The sequence below is a fragment of the Octodon degus genome, unplaced genomic scaffold (assembly GCF_000260255.1).
Source record: "Octodon degus isolate 3935 unplaced genomic scaffold, OctDeg1.0 scaffold00068, whole genome shotgun sequence".
Classification (NCBI taxonomy): Eukaryota; Metazoa; Chordata; class Mammalia; order Rodentia; family Octodontidae; genus Octodon; species Octodon degus.
This window is the reverse complement of record NW_004524644.1, coordinates 3,854,584-3,878,285: the sequence shown is the minus strand read 5'-3', so window position 1 is coordinate 3,878,285 and position 23,702 is coordinate 3,854,584. Positions and strand designations below refer to the sequence as shown.

Genomic DNA, 23,702 nt, shown 5'->3' with positions numbered 1-23,702 from the left:
CTCGGCGCCCGCCCTGCACCACCCGCCACACCAAGGGGCGCCGCTCTTCCCCGCAGCCGCGCCGCCCTACCCCGCGCCGGCCGCGCACCACAGCGCCCTAGGAGCCGGGCCCCAGCACCAGCCGTCTGCCTCAGGGCCACACTGTCCCCTCTCCGTCGCGGGTCCTCATCTCCAGCCCCAAGGACCAAACAGTATTCCAACGCCGTCTGCCTCGGGGTTCTGCCCGCACCCCGGCCCAGTGGCCTTGCCGCACGGGGTGCAGGGACCTCAGCAGGCGTCGCCGGTGCCCGGGCAGATCCCCATTCACAGAGCACAGGTGCCACCAACATTTCAGAACAATTACCATGGTTCCGGGTGGCATTAAAATGGACTCGTTTCAAAAACATTTTTTAAAATGTTGTGTAAGATAAACTGTATATTTCATATGTACCTATGAAGGTACTTTTTAAAGCTTGTACATGAAACTTTGTATAAAAAAAAAAACAAACCAGTGCTCTTTCATTGTATTTTCCCCATTTTTGCTTTTTAAAATTTCTTTTAAAATGTGCTGTTAAACCAGTATTAGGTATCTTTATTTTGTACATCAACATTCCAGCTGTTCTTCTGGCAGTAGATTTGATGCTACATGACCTTTAAATTTTATTGTTGCACTTAATTCATTTAGTGAATGTCTATTATTTTATACATACGCATTAAGTACACAGCTACATACTGGCACTATGAGGAATTTCTTCTTTGGGGGGTTCAGCAGTTCTGTGAGAGTGCATCTTAGGTATAAAATGCAATACAGATTTTTTTATAGTTTGGTGTGGATATGGCTTATTTTGTCTTATCAGTTATTTCCAAGCCAAATGTAATTTAATGTACAGATGATTTCTAATGTTCTGACAAACTGTAAATACTACATTTCTTTTGCGTATATAATTGCTTACTGCTCTTTTTCATTTGATATATAGCATTGTACATATGACAGGTCTTTTGCAAAACTGTGTGATCTTTGTGAAAGTAGTGCAGTATATGGTCTTTAATTTCTTTTTTATTTTAAATATACTGTCACATTGAAGCACTGGTTGGGCATTTTAATTCATGTTAATAAATCACAATTATGTCAGTTTTACCAAATTGTCCTGTATAGCTAATTGTCCTTCTACTCTTGGGTCTGCTTAAGTGGTCTTACTCTGTAAGGAGCCTTTGCTTTTCCTCATCAACCACAACCTTCCCTGGGTGGCAGCGGCAGTAAGCCCCCGTGCTGGCAATGGTTCCTGCATGTCCTTCTGCAGAAGAGCCACCTAGCCCGCGCCTTAATACTCAGGCATCATACAGAATTAAACCAGACCACTAACGCATTACACAAGACAGACTGCAATTTGTAACAGTTTTCAAGAAGATATGAATAGTCTGCCTTCTAAAACACAGGAATATCTAATTTGCATGTTTGAGAACATGACTAAATGTCATATTGGTTAATCAAAAATGATTTTAAAAGTGTATGCTTCATATCTATGCACAGGTTCTTTAAATTTGTACAGTTATGGGAAATAAATTTCTTTAAATTTCGCCTGGGAATACACAACTAAGAAAGACAATCAGTAAAACGAAGATGGCCTCTCAGGTGACTATGGCTGAAATACAAACTACTACTTCTGATGGTGGAAAAATGAAAATCCCCAGCCTTCGCCTTCTGTCAGGAGTACTAATTAGTATATCCAGTATCAGTGACCACATCAACAGAGTTTTCACTATCCAAATTACTTGGCATGATTTGGGCATCAGAAAAAGAGTAAACAGACTAAGAATGACTGAGATCTGGTAGTCATTTAAGTCATGTTTTATGCTTTTAATTTTCATTTCCTTTTGAAAATTAGCTTATGATTGTGCATTAATACAGCACATTTTTAGGGTTCAAATGCTCATCAGCTTCAGGTTTTAAAACACAAATCAATTTTGCCATCCTTGACTTGTGAAGCAAAATTGTACTTATGGCATTCACAAACATTTGAGAAGAAATGGCTTTACATCATCCATCACCTGATAGTTTCTTACATTAAATACCAATATTTATCTCTTTAAAAGGACCCTCCTGAGCATTCTTGATTGCTCATTGCTTCAGAATGGCCTGCTATAGAATTAAAGCATACAGAAACTCATGTACAAACTACAGAGTATTAAATAATGTTATGATGATGAAGGAAAATCCTTAATTAAATGCTAGCCTCTACCAAACATTCATCTGAAAATGGGGAGAAAAAAGTGGAACTATAAAAAGAAACAAGCTCTCTGCTCTCATGGAAAGTTTCCTTATAAGTTACATCTGGTCCAGGGAAAGAAGCAGCGGCGAATCAGTTTCACCCAAAAGGTGTGTGCCTCTTGTGCCTCTTGCAGCTCTCCATAGACACCTCTGCTCTCCTCTGTGGAGCTCTCCTGCCAATTGCCAGCCAGCCAGCCAGCCAGCCAGCTTCTGGCTCTGCTACCCGAGCACACGTGACCACTGCTTGTGATGTTCCATGAAGACTTCATGTGGGGAAAGTAAGGACACTCCACTCAATTCAGTGAACTGGCTCATGTTTAGCATGACCAGAAGTTCCCCAGCCCGATGCATTCTCTAACAAAGCAGCCACCAAGAATCGCTAAAAGCCACATGGTACCTAATACAATAATCATCTAGTTTCTTTTCCAATATGAACTGAAACTTAAGATAAATTTGTCAAGTGTACAATCATTCTGATACTTATTCTAGACACAGGGGGATATAAACGTACTCTGTAGTTCTTGCAAGGATATGTCCTATGGAAATCATGGCACCACCGGCCTATGACCAACTTCTGTCAAAGAACGGACGTAGAGACCTAAGCCTCATCAGGAAAACAGCATGCACATCTCAGAATAGAATGGTATATTCTACCTCACAGAAACATGTGATACAATGCTACTTCCTAGGAGGAGTATGTGTCTTGTTCCCTCAGAATGAATGGTGTTTTTAAAAATGTTTGAAAAGCTCAAGCAAAATGCAATTAGAATGGTTTTTGATGAAGCCTGGATAAAAAAGAATTACTGAAATTCTAGATAATGTATCTAGAATTAACCTCTTTCCTAAATCCATTCTGGCCTTAGAAAACATGTACTAATGTCCTTACCAAAAACCTTAATTCACACTCTACAACTACACTTGCTGCCACAGGGACGCTGCTGTTCCCTTTACTTCTGGTGACAGTACACACTGAGCCAGCGCACGTTGATTCTATCCCTTCAAATACAGGGCAAAGACCAAGGCAATGTCTGGGGGAGAAAAACAAAATACTTTAATTTTTAAGACAACTGCAAGCACCTCAAACAATAGGTTATTGTTACAATACTTGTTAGCTTTTCACAACCTAGTTATTGCAAAGGCATGTGGATAAATGTTAATGGACAAAGTCAGGAAAAACGAGGCACCTTAATGAATGTAAAATTTAAAATAAAAACACAATCAATCCACTGACTTCTAAAAGAGGCTACATACCTCCATATAGTCTAAAATTGTATTGCCTACTAATAATGGTTTGTGTCCTGGATTCTACAGTTAACTTTGAGGAAGTGCAGAACAAAAACTGTGCAACCCAGAGAAGGAAAATCATTTTCTCATTCATGGAAAGAAGACAAGAAAGCTGGTAAAGTTCATGTAGCCACACATCAAGCTGCCTATGGAATGGATGTGATCACTGTCACCTTCGAGCTGTGAGGAGGACTTTGCTCAGTGCACTGCAGCTGTATATACTGTACGTACCTTATGTTTTAGACAAACATGATCATATATATATGTGTATATATACATATATATACACATACATATATACAGTCATTCCACACACTGAACATGTTTCTCTTGTCCAATTTAATCTATACATTTAACTTACAGTGCTCGGAGGAAGCAACACCACATGGTACCAGGCCATCACGTTTTTAAAGGGAAATCACTTTTTTTCTTTAAAAGTACTCTTAAAAATATGCAAAAATACAAATGGGACTGCTGACTTATTGTGTGTGTTAGAGCAAGCCTGTCTCCTTCCCGTAAAGCGCCGCACAGGGAGCAACATCTGGCAGCCCGGAGCCACCGCACATGGACTGCGAGGAAGAAATGTGCACAGCCCTGGAGCAGCGGGCCGCCTTGTGCAGCTCCGCTACAGGACATTTGGCGCCGGGCAGCTTTTCTGAAACTCGAGTCCCCACCCCATATTTAGTGGAAAGCAACATTTACAAGGTGCATTTACATACACTATAATACAGGAATGATGTCCCTTTGCCAGAGGATAACATTGTACATTTCCTTGCTATTTCTTGGTTCCACCTTGATAATTTCTTAAGATTGTAAATTATATAGTACTCAGCTAAAATATTTCTTCATAAATAGTTACAAATCCTGCCAAAACACAAAGGGGAAAGAGTTTTTCATTCAAAATAAAAATGACATTTGAATGCCACACAACACAAGAAACAATGCTTAGAGACATGTTATTGTTTCCAGAAGAAAATGGTCAACTACTTAGCTGAAGACAGAAGACTACCCTTCCCAGGATCACAGTGCACACAGAGCAGAATATCAAACAACAGTACCTCAGCGCAAAATAAAGGTCTGAAGAGGAAGCCAGCTCACTTGTAATCCTGTTAAAGAATGAGAGTCACCGTTTAGGTCCAGTGTACTGGAAAACACTTGCTAGCTCTGAATGGTGTATCTGTAGATTTGCTAAGAATTCAACCAAGGATGCCGAAGGCATTCACCAGCAGAGGCCCGTTTCTCTGGAACCATTTCTAACATGGGGATGAGGAAATCCGTGAACTGCGCAGCGTCTTCCTGCGGCCAGCCATACTTTTCCACAAGTACATCGAAGAGGCTCCAGGGCTTCAGCTTGGTGATGTGTCGCAGTTCTCCTACAGGGGGAAAAACACCAGTATCAGGAGAGCTCCAAGCTTGCACTTCCCATGGTTGGCCCCGCCGCGATACCTACCTGCCCAGTCAACACCATCTGGCACCCAGGAAGAAGAGCAGCTTTCCTCTTTCACAATAAACACAGAAGTATCTGTGACCACGTCAAAGCTCAAGGGCCAACTATAATTCATTCATATCACTGCTGGTTTCTTTAAGCAGAGTGTGCACGAATGCCCAGCAAATTTTCTTTTTGCAGGACTGGGGATTGAATTCAGAACCTTTACATGGAGCTAACTTCCTAGTCCTTTTCATTTTGAGACAGGATCTCAGTAAATTAATAAATTGCCCAAGCTGGGCTTGAACTTCTGCCTCAGTCCCCCAGAGTGCTGAGACTACTGGTATGTCCCACCATGCTCAGCTCCACAATGTCCTCGTTTCCCAAAAAAGCCACTAGCACTCTAACTTCGGCTCTTAGGCACACTGCAAACTTGTTTAGAGAAAGCCCTGAGATGTAACATTTTATGCGAAGAAAGGGAGGGGGTCTCTTTCTCTGAATGGCACTGAAAGAACTTCTGGAATGGTACAGACACACCTGTTGTCTGTGCTGTCCAGGCAGCAGCCACTGGCTGCCGCACACATGCATCTGCTGCACACAGGAAATGCAGCTCATGCAACTGAAGTAACACTTTAGTTTGTTTGAAGTCAAATAGCCACAAGTAGCTGCTGGCTACCACGCCAGATAATCAAACCAGACACTGTTGGTGTCTACACATCTGTTACACCATCTAAGATTCCAAGGCCATTACATCATAAGCCTTGAAATCTGCAGGCCAGGGTAGTTCTGGTCACCCTGCCCCTGGCCCTGCTTGTCCCAGCTCTAGAGAATCAGTGCTGCACTCATGAAGGCCTCCTTGGGAGATGTGCACTGGTTCATTCATCATTCAAGTCCATTTGGAAACACACTACCTCCCCCTTTCAACCGTAATAACAACACAAGAATATGGCACAAAAATCACAAAAACAAAAGCAGAGCCCCAGCGCCCTGCCCACAGTGGCAGCTGCTGGCCACCCTCACTCCGTCAGGGCGAGGGTGAGGCTGCGCTTGGAGAGCTGTAATGGGGCACAGGATTCCTCTGGAAGGACACTTTTAGAGACATTGTATTTAGATGGGTATCCAGGAAGCCTCTGAACAGTGTGTGGAGCAAAGCTGGCTCCCAGAGTGGAGGTCTGGTCTGCCTCTATGGAAGAAGGGAAGGCAGCCTGTAGGAGAAAGGAGTCTCAGCTATCCCTGGAGCTTCTGTCCTTATCACCAGCATATGCTCAATACACCACTGCACAGATTTACAAAATTGTAAAGGTGCAAAAATAGGAGCATGATGGTGAAAAAACCAAAATATGGTACATCCACTTGATGAGCGGTAGTTACGACTAAACAGCATGGGAGTGATCAGGGTAAACTGTCAAGCAGTATAAAACAGCCTCAAAACTCTGTTCTGCAGATCATCACAAGATTCATTTTAAAATAACCACAAAGACTGAAATGAGATGCAGCCAGACACCAACAGTGCTAAAGTTTTTCCCTAAATTCTCACACTTCCGGTAACGTAACTACTGCAGACTTGGGGTGACGTGCTCATCTTGCCACAGCAACGGCTCACGCTAGTGGCACTTACACGTGCCAAGCTGCAAGAAGCTCAACACAACTCAATGATCCTCCAGTTATTCTGTCCTGGAACAAATGAGTACAGACACTGGGAAGCACAGGCTACTTAGAGTTGCAAAAGAACCTATGTTTAATGATGGCAATTTTAAACTAAGTTCCTTTAAAAGGGATCCGACTAAGTATAGTCAGGCAGGGGCCATGGCTTAGCGACACAATGCTTGCCTAGCATACCAAAGGCCTTAGGTTCAATTCCCAACTCCAGAAAAACCCTCAGCACACTGAACAAAATGAGCCCATCAAATCAATGGAGCAGTATTTGTTGCCTAAAATTCAAGCTTTCGAGAGAAAATTAAACAAACAAGCCAAACTAAACCAATCCCAAAATCGCCCAAAATAAACCTAAGTACAGTCAGTCATCCCATTTCCATAGAGCTTGGCTCCAAGAACATGCCCCTCGCTCCCAGCGCAAGTCCAAGGGCGCTCCAAGCCCCTCAAATAAAACAGGCGCGTGTACACACTGCCCTCTCTCTCTAGTAAATCACCTCTACATTACATACAATCCTTTTTCTTTTTTTCTTTTTTTTGGCAGAACCAGGATTGAACTCAGGCCCTTGCGCTTGCCAGGCAAGCATTTATTCTACTGAGCCGTTCCCTGGCCCTACATTAATACAATCCTTAATGCAATGTAAATGCTATGTGAATAGCTGTCACATTGTGTTGCTTGGGGAGAATGACAAGAAACAAGGCGTATACATGTTGAGCACTGAAGCAACTTTAGTGTATGTAAAACCCGCATTTCAGATCTGCGGTTGATTCACCCTGTGGAGGCGGAAGCCACAGATACTAAGGAGTGACTGCAACCTGGCAGATATCTTAATGGCTGCACAACCAAGGGGTAAAATTAACAGGCTATGAAGAACTCTTATATAACTAACCACATATAAACAATATTTTCACAAAGATGTAGCCTAAAATAGCAAAACATACAACATGCAAAATAACTCTAGCATCTACCCAAGCACCGGACACACAGAGCTCTGTGACATGAAGGTCACTGCATGGTGTCACAGGACACCTATGGGCTACATGGGGATGTGGGCAGCTCTGACAGCAAATCTAGACCCCATGGACACGTACGCGTCCTCACATCCTCCTGTGCATGTCTCCTACTTGCACCTAGTATAAAATTAACTCCATACCCAGCTAAAGAATTTTTACCCTGATAATTTTTTTCTTTGGGAAGTATACAAAGATTACGTTTCACTTAAACACATTTGGAGACAATCAAACACTTGTGATTGTGTTTACTTAAAAGAAAAGAAAAACAAAGTTGGGTTCTGGCTGTTTCTGCGATGGCGTGAGGACGGTGCCACTGCCTCCTTGGGAACACAGAGCGGAACTGGACTCCTGGGCCTACAAGGTGCATACCCCAGGCCGGGGAGATAGCTCAGTGGGATAAGTGCCTGCTTGGCAAGCACAACGTCCTGAGTTCAGTCCCTGGTACTGCTCCCCCACCACCAAAAAAAGGTGGACCAGACAGCTCAGCAGACTGGGGTTCAATCCCCGGCCCCATCCCCAGGGCCCCCTCAGAGGGTGATTGAGCTGGGTATGGTGGCACACGCTTGTAATCCCAGCACTTGGGAGGCTGAAAACAGGAAGATCACTATGAGTCTGATCTGTGTAGTGAGACCCTGTACTAAACACATTAAAAAAAAAAAAAAAAAGGGCGCAAACCTCAGCGCCTCCCTCTCACAGATCTGCACCCAAAAGCTTAGGCAGCAAGGCCAACAACTCTGCTGGGAGCTGCTCCCCAGGACCGTTGGCCTCTAAACTTGCTGGAAACATCTGGACAGAGGCAGGACCTGACAGAAAGCAGGCCAGCAGGAGGGCAGAGGCTGTGACCTGCCAGCCCGGACGATAAAGTGCTTTCCATTACACTTTCTCAATGTTAACTGATTTGAGAAAGAAAAAAAATGTTATTTTGCCCAGGAAGTTATAGTCCAGAATTACATATAGAATCACATGAGGTCTCATATTCACATGGAAAGACTATAAAGGCAAATACTGGGATAGAACTGCAGTGACTACTGGCAAATTTCAGTACTGTACACAGACAAAGGAACCCTACTATAAATACTGGTAAAGAGCCTAAGAGAAAATTTAAGAAATATGGATGAAAAAAAATAAAATTAAAAAAAAAAAGAAATATGGATGAATTCCTATGCAGGTAGATAAAATACAGGGAGGTAAATATTGGGACTCAAAACGTGTATACATCCTACTTCACATCTCATACAAAAATTACTTCCAAATGGCATATACGACTGAACTATGAGGGAAGTGAAAACAAGAGGAAAGTAAGTACAAGTAAGAACAGGAAGAATATATAAGGTAAGAACTACACTTCAACTGTCACCACACACATTCAAGAGACGGGAGAACCCTGCACAGGACCAGCACATCAGCAGCACATGCCGCAGCCAAAATGCAGCAGCAGGCAAGCGTGCACCACCGATGCACGGTGCAACCACAGGCCTCTGTCTTCCGAGGAGCAGCAGAGCATGGCTTCAGGCTACCAACTCCAAAACACAGAAGTAGCACTGCTCTGAGTTAAGAGTCGAGAGAATCGAGAGTGACCATGAATGGGTATGAGGTTTCTTTGTGATGATGAAAATGTCATGAAATTAAGTAACAGTAGCAGTTATCCATCTCTGTCAATATATTAGAAACTACTGCACTGCACACATCTTTTAAAGGGTTAACTCAGCTGTATGGTCTAAAATTATATCTCAATAAAGTTATTCTTTTAAAATGTGCACACATGGACTGGTGAGATGGCTCAGTGGTCTAAAGCACCTACTTAGAACAAGCTTAGCAAAGCACAGGGACCGTGGTTCGATCCCCCAGCACCACATGCCAGCCAGCCCCGCCCCCTGGTGGGCTGAGCTGGCCACACACACACACACACACACACACAAATAAAATTTAAAAAATAAATAAAAATAAAATGTGCACACATAACAAAGGGGTACAACACAGACAACAAAATAATAAATTTAAAAGAATTCCAGGGTTGTGTCAATGCCTGCCTTAAAAATAAGTATTACATCATCAGGAAGTCAAAGCAAATGATGGGAGCAACCAGGGAAGTACCGGCTGAGCACCCGTCATCCAAAATCTGTAATGCTCTAAGAGGACACAAGTGGACAGCGCCACACCTGACCGCATGTGAGGAGTGGCAGTCCAAAGGCAGGCATGTTGAGGCGACTGTCTAAAATGACCTTCAAAGGGGCTAGGCCGTTACTCAGCAGCAGAGCACTCGCCTATCCCGTGTGAGGCCCTGGCTTTGATCCCCAGCACTGGAAACAAAACCAACAACAGTAGCCTATGCATACAAGGTCTGTATGAAACAAATGAATTCCATGGTTAGCGCTGGGTCCAGTATCCAAAACCTCACGTTCTATGGAGATGCTAATATTCTGAAATGTGAGACTTGAAGCCCTCTTGGTCTCAGCACTGTAGATAAGGGACAGCCAACTTGTATAACAGGAATTGTCTGAAATGTGTTTCAGCAATGAGTTCCACTTTCTGCATTCTATGTACTAATGCTGAAATGATTCAAACACGAAAAGCAGTTCCATTCCTCAGCCTGCGGCTATTTCAAAGAATGTCTTCACTGTGACTTGGGTCACTCCAGGGCACAGCACCTCTCAGTGGTACCCCGTCTGTCAATACCACTCCAGCCACAGGGTCCTCCACCAGGCCCTCTCCATGCTGGGCCAGCTGAGAGTGAGGTGGAGGTCACAGCAAGCAGTGCAGCTGGACAGCAGGCTACACCCTGGAACACGGGGCCAGCCCCAGCCAGCTCACCACGTTCCCTCCCCAAACCAAAGGCAGATACAGGTTCACATGCTTGAGCTTATTGAGCGTCAATCCCTGAACCTGAGCTCTACCAGGCACGAATGTGCTCGGCATTGCATATCCCGCAGTACACTAGGCCTGTGCTCAGCTTGTCCTCTATGGAAGGTCTAGTCAGAGAAGAAAGAATACTGTCCATTCATCTGTCCGTCTGTCCATCCATCCCCAGCCACTCACCCTGAAACTGAATCCAGACCTTGGCATGCTGAGGAACAAGGCTCTTTGAAGTTTGTCAAGATGAAATTATGGTGATAGTAGTTTACCTCTGCACTGTAACCCTTAAGGCTTATTTACTAATCAGCATGAGGGAGCTTTCTTTAGCTACTTTTATTTTGGCAGAGCCCTAGGCAACCTTTCCTTCCCAGGGTTTCCAAAGGCAACGGGGTCCTCAAGGACATCCTATGGCTCACAGAATGTTCTAATACCAATGCCTGGCATGTATGCAGCTGGGAAGTATTTTGAGAATCTTTTAAAACTTAAAGCCAAGAAAAATCAAGATGGAGTGGAGACAATGTTCAGCCTGTATGGGTCACATACCCACAAAAGAGGTCCGCTCCTATAGCTCTCAAAGCATCTGCTGCTTTTACATAACTTGGAGATAAATTTACAATTTAACACATGAAGCTCAAATACTACAGATAATTAAAGTGTCTCTTTGTTAAACTTCCTAAGTCTTCCCTCCCAGCTCTGAGGACCACCTTCCTTCTCTACTGCAGAGCACTGTGGACACCAGCTCCCTGCTCTGGAAACACAGACCTTACACTGCTCGGGCACTTCTCCTTCTTATTCTGATACTTGCAAGTTTGCAATTCATCTCAGAAGCCCTTTAGTCTGATGCTCACATCTGCATATCTATGTGCCCAACCCCACAATACATCCCAGCACATCTGATATTTTTAAAAAGTACACCATATCCTTCAATACTCCAATCCTCAACCAAGTATTTTTTACTAAGATAATAGCTATTGATGCGATCAAACAATCAGGCCCAAGAGGCTGCTCTTGCCTGCACTGATCTCCCACTATCATCAAAATGTGTATCCTTGGGGCCTGGGAGATGGCTCTTAAGCACTTGCCAGGCAAGCACAAGGGCCTGAGTTCAATCCCTGGTTCTGCCAAAAAAAAAAAAAAAAAAAAAAAAAAAAAAGTGTATTCTAAACAGAACTTGAGGGATACACCAGAACATAGCTTTCAGCAAGCCACTTCCCTCATCCTTGGGGACAGGGGGAAAACTATTTTCATGGCAAGTTTTTTTTTTTTTTTTTTTTTTTTTTTTTGGTGGAACCAGGTATTGAACTCAGGCCACTGTGCTCGCCAGGCGAGTGCTTATTCTACTGAGCCATCTCCCTGGCCCCTCATGGCAAGTTCTTGTTCCTCATAATATTGCTGTCATTTCTGTCAAGACCCCAAATTTCTTCTGATCACCACAGCCATGATAAGTAAACAATTATCAGGAAAGAATTTAAGTTGAACCCCCAGGCATTTTAGGGGATTTCTGGCCTCATCATAAATTCTCCCTTACAGCGGGGGTGGGGTGTGCCAGTCCGGTTACCACAGTAACACCATGCCAGAATGTCCTCGGTAGGTCACCAAGGATGCTTTATTACCTCCACAGCGCCCTCCAAACACGCTGCTCCAGCGCTTTCAAGCAGCTCGGGTGCAGCTGGTGCAGTGATGTACTTCTGCAATCCCAGCTACTGCACAGTGTGAGGAGGGTCCAAGTTCAGGGTGAGCCTGGGCAATTTAGCGAGACAGGGGCGCAGTGGGATTACAGGCACGTACCACTACACCTAGCTGAAAATAAAAATAAAACTGAAAAAGGATTGGGATGTAGCTCAGTGGCAGAATGCCTGCCCAGCATGAAGCAGGCCCTGGGTTTGGGACTCTTTACTGCATAGGGAGAAGCCGCAAGTGTCAAGCCTGCCCACCTGCCTGCTGAGAAAACAGGGCTCTCTGCGCCCCTCATGCCCTTCCACAGAGTGTCAGGCTCCACAAGAGACACCACCTCCACAGCCCTGCCCAGAAGCAGATAGGAACGAGGATGGGCCCATGATCCCAGGGGCAAGCTGAGCCCCCGGCCTTGCTAGTACAGAGCTTCCCCTTGGTTGACTCCTCTGAAATATCAGCTTCTGGAAGACACCTAGGGAAAGTCTATCTGCCCTGCTGGGAACTGAACCCGAGACCTCACCCTCGTCAGCACGGCTTAACCCCGTCCATGTGCCCAAGCCTTGCACTGCTTTTCTGTTTATAACTTCGTGTTAGCAATCAGCAGCTGCCACCGTAGCACATGCCACGCAGTATCACTGTATACTTTCTTATGCCTCCACAGCCTGAAATAATCCCCCTCAACAGGTAAGGGAACAAATGCAGAGATCCCAAGACACACGCCACCTTGCAGCTCTACATGGAACCTGGAGTAATAGCAAAGCCACCCACAGTGCCAAACGCTGCTTTGGCCTGTGCAGGAGCAGCCATGTGTGCAGAGGTGAATGCTACTCAATAAGAATTCCTTATCTCATAGGAAAATTAAAGTTGGTCAGATCTGGTGGTATACAACTATAGTCCTACCACTCCAAGAGGCTGAAGCAGGAAGATCTCAAATTAAAGCACATCCTGGGTAACTGTCATTAGCAAGACTCCATCTCAAAAAAAAAAATGCTTCTACAAATTGGTAGAGCCTGAGAGGACCAGGAAATGCTGGCATGGTGATGGAGGCCTGTAATTCTAGTACTTAGAAGGCTGAGGCAAGGGGACTGCCATGAGTTCAAGGCCTGCCTGGGCTATAAAGTGAGTTCAAGGCCAACTTGATCTACATAGTGAGACCCTGTCTTAAAAAAAAAAAAGGGTATCTGGGTGACAAATTTCTAGAACTTTCATGTTCTACTCAAACTGACTTTAAAAGTTCTTTATTAAAGGATTATGCAAACAAAAACAAATCACAAAAGAAAACATGTGAAAGGGGCTCTCAAAAAAAAAAAAATTAAAGGAAAAAATGATCTACAAGGGGCTTGGAGGTATTTTGAAACCTGATCATTAACTGAGACTGCACACGGCAAAGAAACAGCTGCTCAGGGTCCTGTAGAGGAAGGCCAGGGAGCGCCACAACATGAGGCTGTATGACAGTGCGACAGGACGCACAGGGCAACCGTGAGACTGTGCTGCACAAAGGCGCTCCCGGGCGGAGGCCCCAGCTCCATAAACGGGCCGGAGGTCGCACAGAGGGCTGTGTGCAGGAGGCTCAGCCTCAAGGCTGCCGCGCTCCCACTATTGGCTCTATGACACACAAAGTGTGTCTATTTTCTGCTATTTTCAGAAAATCCTTTTTACAAGTATCTGAATATACGATTGGTGCTTAGAGCAGGAGAGGTAAGATGTAGAAGAGAGGAATGACCGTCGGAAGGCTGTTCTCTTACAAACTCTCATTCCCACAGACACCAGATGACTCAGCTTGCTTCTTGAGAACCTTCTTCAGACTTCCCCAGCTGTACACTCCAGATCGTTCTTCCTTGCTCAGACAGGAATGCACAATTTCTCCCTTTGGGAGAGGACTATGTGGAAAATTAGTGTTGCATAAATACCGTTACCTTTTCTGGTGAAAAACTCCTTGGAGTATTTCCCCAACATAGCGTATTTTCGAGGGACTTTCCCCAGCAGTTCAATGATCAATGCTATGTGATCTGCATTGGGAAACATTGCCAGCAAAACAGAAACACACGACAGTTTAATCAGTACACTGCATGCAGACACTACCACTGCCCGCGCAGACAGAAACAGCACGACTGGATCGGTCAAGGGCACAAGCACACACTTGTCCCACAAGGGTGGACTCAGGACTGCCCTGGGCACCAAATGGGGGTCAGTGCACAGGGCCACTTCAGTACAGGCCACAATCGGGCCTTCTTGTCAGCTCTGAAATCAGCATAGGAATTCTGCTGTGTTGCTTTTGGAATTTAGAAGAAATACCTCTAAAATCATTAATGCGGCTACCAGCAGCTACTATTCTGTTTCTGTCTGCATCGTGGCGCTTTTCAAAAAGAAGAGGTACTACCTCTGCGATTGAAGAATTCCCGAGAATATTTTCCAGATAGAGCAAAGTGCCTTGGGATACTGCCTAGCAGCTCTATGATGTGGGCTATGTGGTCTATGGAGAAGAGAAAAAAAGGATATGGGAATGGGAGGGGCAAAGGGAAGGATGGGATAAAAGAGGAGGGAAAAAAGTAAAATTAGTAAAAAATCAGATACTGATTCAAATCAACAATGTCTGCAGCAATCCATGCAGAGGCTCGGGGGCTGCCAGGCATCAGGCACCACTTGGAGCATCAGCAGAGACTGATGCCAGCTCCCCCAGTCGCCCCAGCATTGCAGCAAGTAAGCATGGAGATGGTCAGGTCTGCAAAAGGAATTCAAGCTCGAATTCCCTGGTTTTCAACTCAGCTCCCAGAGAGAATGGCAAAGTGGGCAGGTACTCAGTGGATGGAGGCTCCCTCCCATGGAGAGGCTCCCCAGTGCAGCTCCGCACTGAGCAAGGCCAGGAGAGGGCCAAGGCTTCCCCTGAGCTGCAGGTGCCAAGTGGGCACTGCCCATTTGCTGACCCTGAGGGGCTTCAAACTCAAGGGGAAAGTGTGTGAATTTGGAAATTGAAAACCAAAATATGGCTCTGGTTCAGACAGCAACATCACACTCTGGAGGCTCGGGGCGAGGAACAGTCCCAACCGCAGGACTCCACAGGCAGCAGCGCTTACCTTCATCCCTGGAATAGTCTTCTCCGGAATGTGGTTCAAACAAATAGTCTCCAGTGGCCAGCTCAAATGCCTAGGACACAAAGGTGACACACTAAGCTCTGCACACTGCCCAGCTCCTCTTCTCCCCTGGGGACATTCTGCGGTTCTCAGGCAAACCAAAGCACTCCTAAAACAGCTTAGTCTCTCTATTCTTTCTCCCAAAGAGTTCAAAGAAGTTCCCAGATATTTTTACATCTCTCTTGGAAGACAAAGCAGCATGTTCTCTTTATGCTGCAGGAAGCAGAGCCCCAGCCGTAAGTGCAGGCTGGCGGCCACGCGAGGTCAGTCCTGGAGCCCATCGGGCCTCTGCACCCAGGGCCTGCCCGCTCCACCACACCAATCAGCAGGCCCTACACAGGGATGCTGTGGCTTTCTCTGGGCAACAGTGCTTGTGTGTAGGCAAGAAGGGTACTTTCAGTTTCCTCATTTCATTCATTTCTGACTCAAGCAGAAGAGAATCTAGAACCCAAAAGACCCCCTTCCACTGTCCCCAGGCATGATAGAGTGTAGCACCTCACAGGTGCTCCTGAGGACACAGAGCTGCTCCCCAGGTACACCTGCAAGCCCTCAGCTGGCTGGCTCTCGGGGCGGGGAGTTTAATCTGGTGTCTGCTGCTGCTGTTCTGCTCACTAAATACTGTGGATGTTTGGTTTGGTTTTGTTTGCAGTACTGGGGATTGAACCCAGGACCTTAACACTGAGCTATATTCCTAACCATCTTTATTCCTCTCCTAAATTTTGAGACAGGATCTTCCTAGGTCACTAAATTGCCCCAGCTGTAGTCCAAGCTTGTACTTGGGTCCAAGCTTGTAGTCCTCCTCCTTGACTTCCCGTGATGTGGGACTATAGGTGTGTGACACTATGTCCAGCTTCAAATCCTATGTTTTTTAAAATAAAAAAAAGCCAAACCCCATATATTTCCAACAAGATACTTAAGCCTATCAACACAATGATTTTTTTTTTTTTTTAAAGGAAGATGGAAACTGGCTAATCCATCTTCAGAACACAACTAGGTTTTTTTTTTTTTATTGTCACATAGGCACCCCCCCAAAAAAAAAAGGGTCAGCACATGAACAATGAATACCTTGGGCCTTCATACTTCACAAAGTGCTTTCAGGCCGGCAGCTATGAAAATATGAAGGATCACTGTCTTCAGCCAGTCATGTCCAATACAGTCATTATTAGCACTGTTACTGCTGCCATCATTATTTAAACACTTGAGATTCTCCCCTATGTGCCAAGCTGGTCCCTGCTGGGAGCTTTCCCCTGACACAGATTCTTCTCAAGTTCTTGAAGATCAGAAGTCCATTTCCTGAAATGCCTTCTGTGTCAAAGCACCCAGTTTTGAATAAATAATGTTTCTGGGGGTGAAGAGGTTTTGTAAAGCTGGTCTTTCTGGAGGCTACAGCACTGGCCAGGACCCGCCAAGGACTTCACGTGATGCTGCCTGCTCCTCTGTGGATGCAGAGGAGCATCTCAGCTATACAATTCCAGGGCCCACACTACTGAGCTATGTGTGGAAGGGTCCAGAGCCCAGAAGAGAGCAGGACTAACAACCATCTCATTCTATTGCCCTCAACAACAGCAGGGGCATCCCAACCTCGTCCCTGTATGCAGTGAAACCTTTTTTTTTTTTTTTTTTTTGGTATCTTAGGGAAGGGTGTAGAGGTTGTTCAGGGTCTCACTACTAGATTGGACTCAAAGTGATCCGCCTGTTTACAGCCTCCCAAGAGCTGGGATTACAGGCGAACAGCACCCCTCTCCCAGTTTTGACTGTTGTCTCCGTGCGTCCTGGGGGCGGGGCTGGCACAGAGGGCCTGGGGATCGAACCCCTGGCTGTTGCACCTGCTTGCAGTAAACCTCTCTGACCTGTGCTACTCATGACACTGGGAGGGTTGTAGGCTTTGCCCCCAAGAATAATCTCAGGCGTGGCAGTAAAAGGTCCAATTTCATATGATGCAATACTTTTTGTTTTTTTTTTTATATCTTTCTGAGACAGGGTCTTGTTATGCAGTTCACGCTGGCCTTGAGCTCACTATGTGGCCCAGGCTGGTCTCAAACTCATAAAGATCCTCCTGCCCCAGCCTCCGAGTGCTGGGAATATAGGCATGTGCCACCATACCTGGCCTAATGCAATACTTTTAAGCCTCTTCTCTGCCTAGAAAAAATAAAGAAGAGACCTTCCAGCTGTGGCCTTCAGGGGCAAGGAATGAGGGTTTGCTCCTTCTTAAAACCACCTGGGCAGAGAGAAAGCCATATGCTGCTCCTGTAGCCCTCAGGTAGGGGCAGCTGTGCTGTCGCCTCCCGTGCTGCTAGGCCCTGCTGGTGTTCCTGGTGGGCTAGCGGGCCCAGGGGAGAGGGAGCACCTGCTTCTCGTGTCCACACAAGCACAGTAGGTGAGGGGCTGGAGCACAGGAGGCAGCCGGCCAGCCAGCCGCAGAACGCACTGACTTCCACCACCATCCCTACGTCTTCGATGCTGCCCTAGTTTTCTGGTTATATCATCACACTTAACATCCAAAATTAGAAGTGTAAGACTTTTGAGTTCAAAGAGTTTGGTAAGCGTAATTCAGGGCAGCCCTGGTGTGTGGCTTCTGTGCTGCTGAGGACAGCGTCACTCTGCTTCACCACCTCCTAAACACCCCCTCCCTCCCCGCAGCCTGGCTCTTCCAGCGGCTCCCTTCCTGCTGGCCTGGTCTGGGCCTCCACACAGGTCTCCACACTCAAAGCACCCACTGCTTCTTTCAAGTAGGCCTCCCCAAGCCACACAAGGGCAGGAATCTGGCTGGTGAAACTCACTGAAAAGCTAACACTTTAAAATAATTTTAAAATTATTATCGGCATTATCCCTCAGTCATAAGAGACTAGAAATTATTTTAGACCTACCTGGCCCTACCTACTGCCTCAGGTCATGCTACCTTGAAGGCACAAAACACCTACTTTTTTTTCATATTGTCTGATACTATCTGCTTAAAACAATGCTCTTACTTCACAACAGAGGATAAAATACAGCGTGCTCAAAAGAACTAGCAAGCCCCCAACACCAGAACATTCACATCATTCCGCGTGGCTTCTGCTAGACAGAAGACTCCAAAAGCCCCACATGGGAGCCCTTTTGTTCAGGCGCCAGGAGACAGGAAACAGCACAAGCATGATGCTCTGCACCATGCCGCAGACACACACGCCACCTGTTCTAGCACGGGAGGGAAAGCCCACGGAGGGAAAGGCACCTGATGAGCCGGGGACAGGGGCGAGATGAAGGCACATGCGTGCTCACCAGCTCACAGACGGGCAGCACAGGACGAAGGCGCCCTGAGGAGTCTGACACAGCTCAGGATGCAGCTGGCAGGAGCTGTGCTTTCTCATCCTAAGAAGATCAGCACTGCCCTGCAGGCCCAGCTCCTGGTAGCTCAGCTTCCCATTTAGAAAGGTGGGCCCACACACCTCTACTCCACCGGGAATACAGGAAGGGGAGGGCCTAGCGACACAGAGAGGACCACACAGCTGCCCTTACCATGCATGCTGTGCTCCAGATGTCTGCAGGCGTGCTGTAGCCTGCTCCTATCAGCACCTCGATGGATCTGTACTGACGCGTTTGGATGTCCTCGGTGAAGTGTTTATGCTGGAAAGGAACACGTGCGTTACCAAGGTGAAACACAGACATGCGGAAAGGAAAACGGCATCTTGTCCCTCAGAATCACAACCAACATGTTTTGGGGGTTCTCGGTTGGCTTTTTTGAGACAGAGTCTCACTATATAGTTTAAGCTGGCCTTGAGCTCACTATGGGGCCCGGCTGCCCTCAAATTTGTGGGAATTCTTCTGCCTTAGCCTCCCTAGTGCTGAGATTACAGGCACTTGTCACCAGGCCCAGGTCATGAACAAGATGTTTTAGAAAGAAAACTTACTTACCACCCAGCAAGCATTTCCCAGGTCAGCAATTTTTACTCTAATTTTATCTGCATTCCGAGGATCCAGGGGGTTCACCAACAAGTCGGCCGCCCGGGTTTTTGCTGGATGGGCAAACAGCAGGATAGTTAGTGACGGAGATGAGTGGTCCCTGTGGGCACACAATGTTTGCCAGGTACAGAACCTCCTTTTGGGCCGAGGAGATAGTTCGGCGGTCTAAGTCCCTGTCTGGCAAGCGCAAGGACCCAGGTTCGATCCCCAGTACCACACACCAAGCTGGCCACTGAAACTGGGCATGGTAGAGCATCCCTATAATCCCAGCACTGGAGAGACTGAGACAGGAGGATCATTATGAGTCTGAGCTGTGTAGCAAGACCCTGTACCAAATAAAATAATAAACAAAACCTCCTTTTGTAGAAGTGCAAAAAAGACCTGGAATCACACAGACCCAGAATCCTGCCCACTGAACTCGACAAAGTTCAGTTTTTTGTCTCCATCTCAGGAAATTTCCATATGGGAGCATGACTTGCACACCCAGAAGACACTGCTTGCCGTGCTGCTCACCTCCTCTGTTCCTATGCCTCAGGTCAGCCCCACTGGTCCATTGTCCATACCATTGGCCGCTCCCTAATGGGCACTGCTGCAAGGGACAAGGAGGTACACAGAATGCGGCCAAGAGCACAGCTCACAGACACAAAAAATGAACTTGTCACATCCTCCAGTCACTCTCCATTTCAGAGCGACCCAAAGGAAACTCCACAGCAGGCCAGGGCCAGGCCTCCCAATGTGTCCCAAGCTGAGGTCCATCTCGGATAAGTCTTGTTTTCAAGCATACCCTGATGAATTTCACCTTGATTATCAAGTACAGCTGGGCAGCTGGGAAGTGACAACAGGAAGAAGTTGGTGAGGACAAGAGGGAAGCCCTGAGACCAAGCCAGCATCTCCACCACCAAACTGCGAACTGCCATGCAGGCTCAGATCTCCAGTGAGGTTGAAAGGTAACTGCTGCTTTTATTACAGAAATGAGTGTGAAACGGAACTTACAGACTAAGCAAAAGAGCCTGCTCAATGCAGACTGCTAGACACCCCTTTTGGAGAGGCCCTGTGTTCACTGAAAGCTAGGCATTACTGAGGTGACCTACACATCTTTTGGCCACACAATTCAAAAGAGAGCAAAACTATGTTAGACATTCTGTGGCCCGCTGAACTACAGGAAGATCTGCTTTCTTTTCTCCAAGAGTGGCAAGCGAGCTGTCATCTGAGGGCACTCAAGCGAAATGAGCCGATCTGTATTCTGCCACCCACTCCTAGCTGTTGATTTTAAGAACACCTCCCAGGAGCTGCCTAATTCAATTATGCTATAAGAAATACACTGTCAGAGACACCATCACCACACATTTAAATAGTTTCTTTGTATTTAATACCTCTCATTTGTGTTCAGTAAGCAAAATATCTTTGGTGACATGTTATTATCCTCCTGGTTCAGGTTTGTAAATAGTTCTGCTTACAATGTGTTCTAAATGATACCAGGTAATTTATCTCAATAATTTAATTGCATAAGAATAGAAGAGGGCCGGTGAGATAGCTCAGTGGACTAAAGCGCCTGCTTACGCAAGCTTTGGCAAGCACAGGGTCTGTGGTTCGATTGCCAGCACCATATGCCACGCCAGCCCTGCCCCCAAGGTGGGCTGAGCCAGCCACAGAGTCTGGGCATTGTGGCACACACCTGTAATCCCAGCACGGGGGAAGCTGAAAACAGGAGGACCACTATGAGTCCAAGCTGCCTAGTGAGACCCTGTAACAACCAAATACATTTAAAAAAAAAAAAAAGAAAGAAAGAAAGAAAAAATATATATATAACGAGAAAAAGGGACTGTACTCTATTTCTGATTTCTCGGAGTGATCAGTTCTCTGCTTGGGTACTGCCCGCAATAGTCCACAAGGCCCATGGAAACACAGGACACTCAAGCTTACTGCAGAATCATTCCCACTGGCTGTCCTAAGAATCAGATTGCTTCCTCCCACCATACCACAGTTCCCCTTCCTACTGAATGCAAATCCAATGACACATCAGCAATGTCTCCTTTCCAAAATGAAAAGCCTGCAAATGTGCTCTGCTCCCACAAAGTAAGTGGAACGATTTTAGGAAAGTGAAAGTCTGAGCTTTAAGACAATTTCTGATGAAGCCATCTCTAGGTGACAGACCCAATGTGGGCACACAGGTCCTTCAAGGAGGCCTGAATATGTTCTAATGGCAGAAAGGTCAGCACCAGCCCACAGAAAAAGCACACACTGGAGACTCAAAGCCAGAATGTGAGCCTCCCGGGGGCCAGGTGGGAACCGGCACAGAGAAGATATGCCAAGGTAGGATCTCGTGTACTAGGAGGAACAACGGGCAAAAATAAGTAAATGCACACTTTACGGACTGTAGGGTTTTTGTCTAGATGTGTTACGTTCTGTCTAAGGTTTATGCCCCTAAGCTTTGTGTGGGCACAGGCAGGGCTTGTTCAGAGGTGGCTGGATCTGGAATGTGTAGGCTGGGGATAAGGGTGTATGATTACTAAATTAGTCCATGGATTGATTTGGCATAGTTCTTGGTGTAAACACTACCTGCCCTAACAGCAGGGAGGCTGGACAGAATATAAAGGGCAGAAAGAAGCTGTTGTCACCCCTTCCTACTTGTTGCTCTTCCCTTGAGGCCTCTACGTGGCTGCTGTTCTCTGCTATGCTCCTCTGCCCTGCCGCCCTGCCTGGGAGCCAGCGGACTGTGAGCTGAACCTCGACCAACTAGGAGCCGAATAATCTTTTCCTCCTTTAACCTAAGACACTCAGTCAGGTAATTGCATGTTCTGTGAAGAAAAAGCAGAGAAACAGATAATGATGAGGTTGTTCAGGAGAGGTCTTTTCAGAGAATGGGACACTTAAGAAGAAGCCTAAATTGAGGGAGCTCCAGAGGGGGAGAAGAAGAGGCAGTAGAAAACCCGAAGTGTCAAGGCCCTGAGCTAGAAACAGCTTCGGGAAGAAGCCAGTGTGAATGAAGGGTGCCATCACTGTGACACCAGTGCTAGCAGAGCTGGACCAGGGAACACACGGGGGCTGCCACGAGGGATGCCTCGGGGCATATTCTCCCTGAGATCTGTTCTAGATAATCTGGGGGTAGGGAGAAGATGAGGGCCTTTTTTTTTTTTTTTTTTTTTGAGACAGTATCTCACTACCCAGTTCAGGCTGGCCTTGAGCTCACTATGTAGCCCAGCCAGACCTCAAACTCAGTGATTCTCCTGCCTCAGCCTCTGGAGTGATGGGATGACAGGTATGCATAACTATGGCGAGCACACGATTTAAAGAGACAGCAAAATGGAAGACAGCCTAAGGAGCCAGAGCTGCCATGAGATAGGCGAGAGGCTGGACAGGACTGATAGCTGTGGGTGACACTGAGGGCGAGGAGGAGGCCGCCATGCCAACTTCGCAGGTGACATTAACAAAACCACTCGGCTCCAGGGTCTTTGTCCTTCAGGCTCCAGGAGCCAAGATGTGTGTTATAGCTCTAGCGTTGGTACTCTAAGACAAGCCTTGCCTGTTGTTCCGAGCCTTTAATCACTGTCAGGTCACTCTAGAGAAAGTCTGTATCCTTCACGGAAGTTCTTCCACATGTCTCAGTCGGGCTCCCACCTTTCTTTACTATTCTCTTTGCTCTGCAGGCCAGGACCCACACAAATGCTTAGGAAAGTTTGCTTCTCTAACCTCATGTCCATGAAGGACATGGTAGCCAGCTCCTAGCCTCTAGGCCATCCTTCTCCAGGGCCGGACTGCCCATGGTTAACAGATCCCAAGCTGGAACCTGAGACAGGGAAGCCAAATATCTGAATGAGGAGACCTTGCTCTGGGCAAGAGGGACAAGGGACAAGGTCCAGGTCAGCACAGCAACACTGTGACTGTGCCCATGCAAAGGATGGAGAGAAGAGGAGGAGGACATGAGACAGCCAAGTAGTACTCATTCGTTCATGAGCACATGTGCCCGCCGCTGGAACCACTGTAGGGCTTTTCTACAGCCGAACAAACAATCATGCACGGAGCCCTGGCGGTTCAAGTCCTGGGACTACAGCACATTCAGGTCACACGCACCCAGCAGTGGTCCCAGTGTGAACACATTAATCAGCAAATACTCATCTCAGCACCAGATGCTGCAGACACAAGGCTGAGCAGACATGGCAGCCTCAAAGAGCCAACATCCTAGTGAGGAGGAAATGATGGACACGAGCCATGACCGTGCCGTGAAGAAAAGCACAACCAGGAGAAAGGAGGGAAAAACGCTGAGGCCTGCAGGGAAACGTCAGCCTTGGGGATAGGGTGCTATTTTATTTTATTCTGGAACAGGGACAATTTAAGAAGAAAACTTTAGAACTAGTGAAATCCAAATATGCAATGAATAATAATAGGCAATCTTATAAAATAATTTATATTTTTACACATGGTAGTGATAGGTATGATAGAGAAATATCTTCATCAGGGGAGGCTGCAGTATGTAGGAGTG

General features: G+C 46.4%; 2 protein-coding genes across 6 annotated transcripts in view; one reads left to right on the top strand and one right to left on the bottom strand.

The window, feature by feature from the left end:
- The window catches only part of Kmt2e (lysine methyltransferase 2E), a 107,601-nt gene extending 103,883 nt beyond the window's left edge, over positions 1-3,718 (top strand). Inside the window, exons 28-29 of the mRNA XM_023719498.1 lie at positions 57-316; positions 3,560-3,718. Of these exons, the coding sequence (XP_023575266.1) occupies positions 57-316; positions 3,560-3,718 (419 nt within the window). The remainder of the gene's footprint in view (positions 1-56; positions 317-3,559) is intronic.
- The window catches only part of Srpk2 (SRSF protein kinase 2), a 288,108-nt gene continuing 266,228 nt past the window's right edge, over positions 1,823-23,702 (bottom strand). For 2 of the 5 annotated variants that reach the window (XM_023719454.1, XM_023719455.1), the window contains 6 exons: positions 19,175-19,275; positions 18,779-18,886; positions 15,227-15,296; positions 14,533-14,625; positions 14,069-14,161; positions 1,823-4,905 (listed from right to left, as the gene is read on the bottom strand). In XM_023719454.1, the coding sequence (XP_023575222.1) occupies positions 4,721-4,905; positions 14,069-14,161; positions 14,533-14,625; positions 15,227-15,296; positions 18,779-18,886; positions 19,175-19,275 (650 nt within the window). In that variant the 3' untranslated portion in view covers positions 1,823-4,720. The remainder of the gene's footprint in view (positions 4,906-14,068; positions 14,162-14,532; positions 14,626-15,226; positions 15,297-18,778; positions 18,887-19,174; positions 19,276-23,702) is intronic. The other 3 variants (XM_023719456.1, XM_004634997.2, XM_023719457.1) reach the window with 2 other exon arrangements.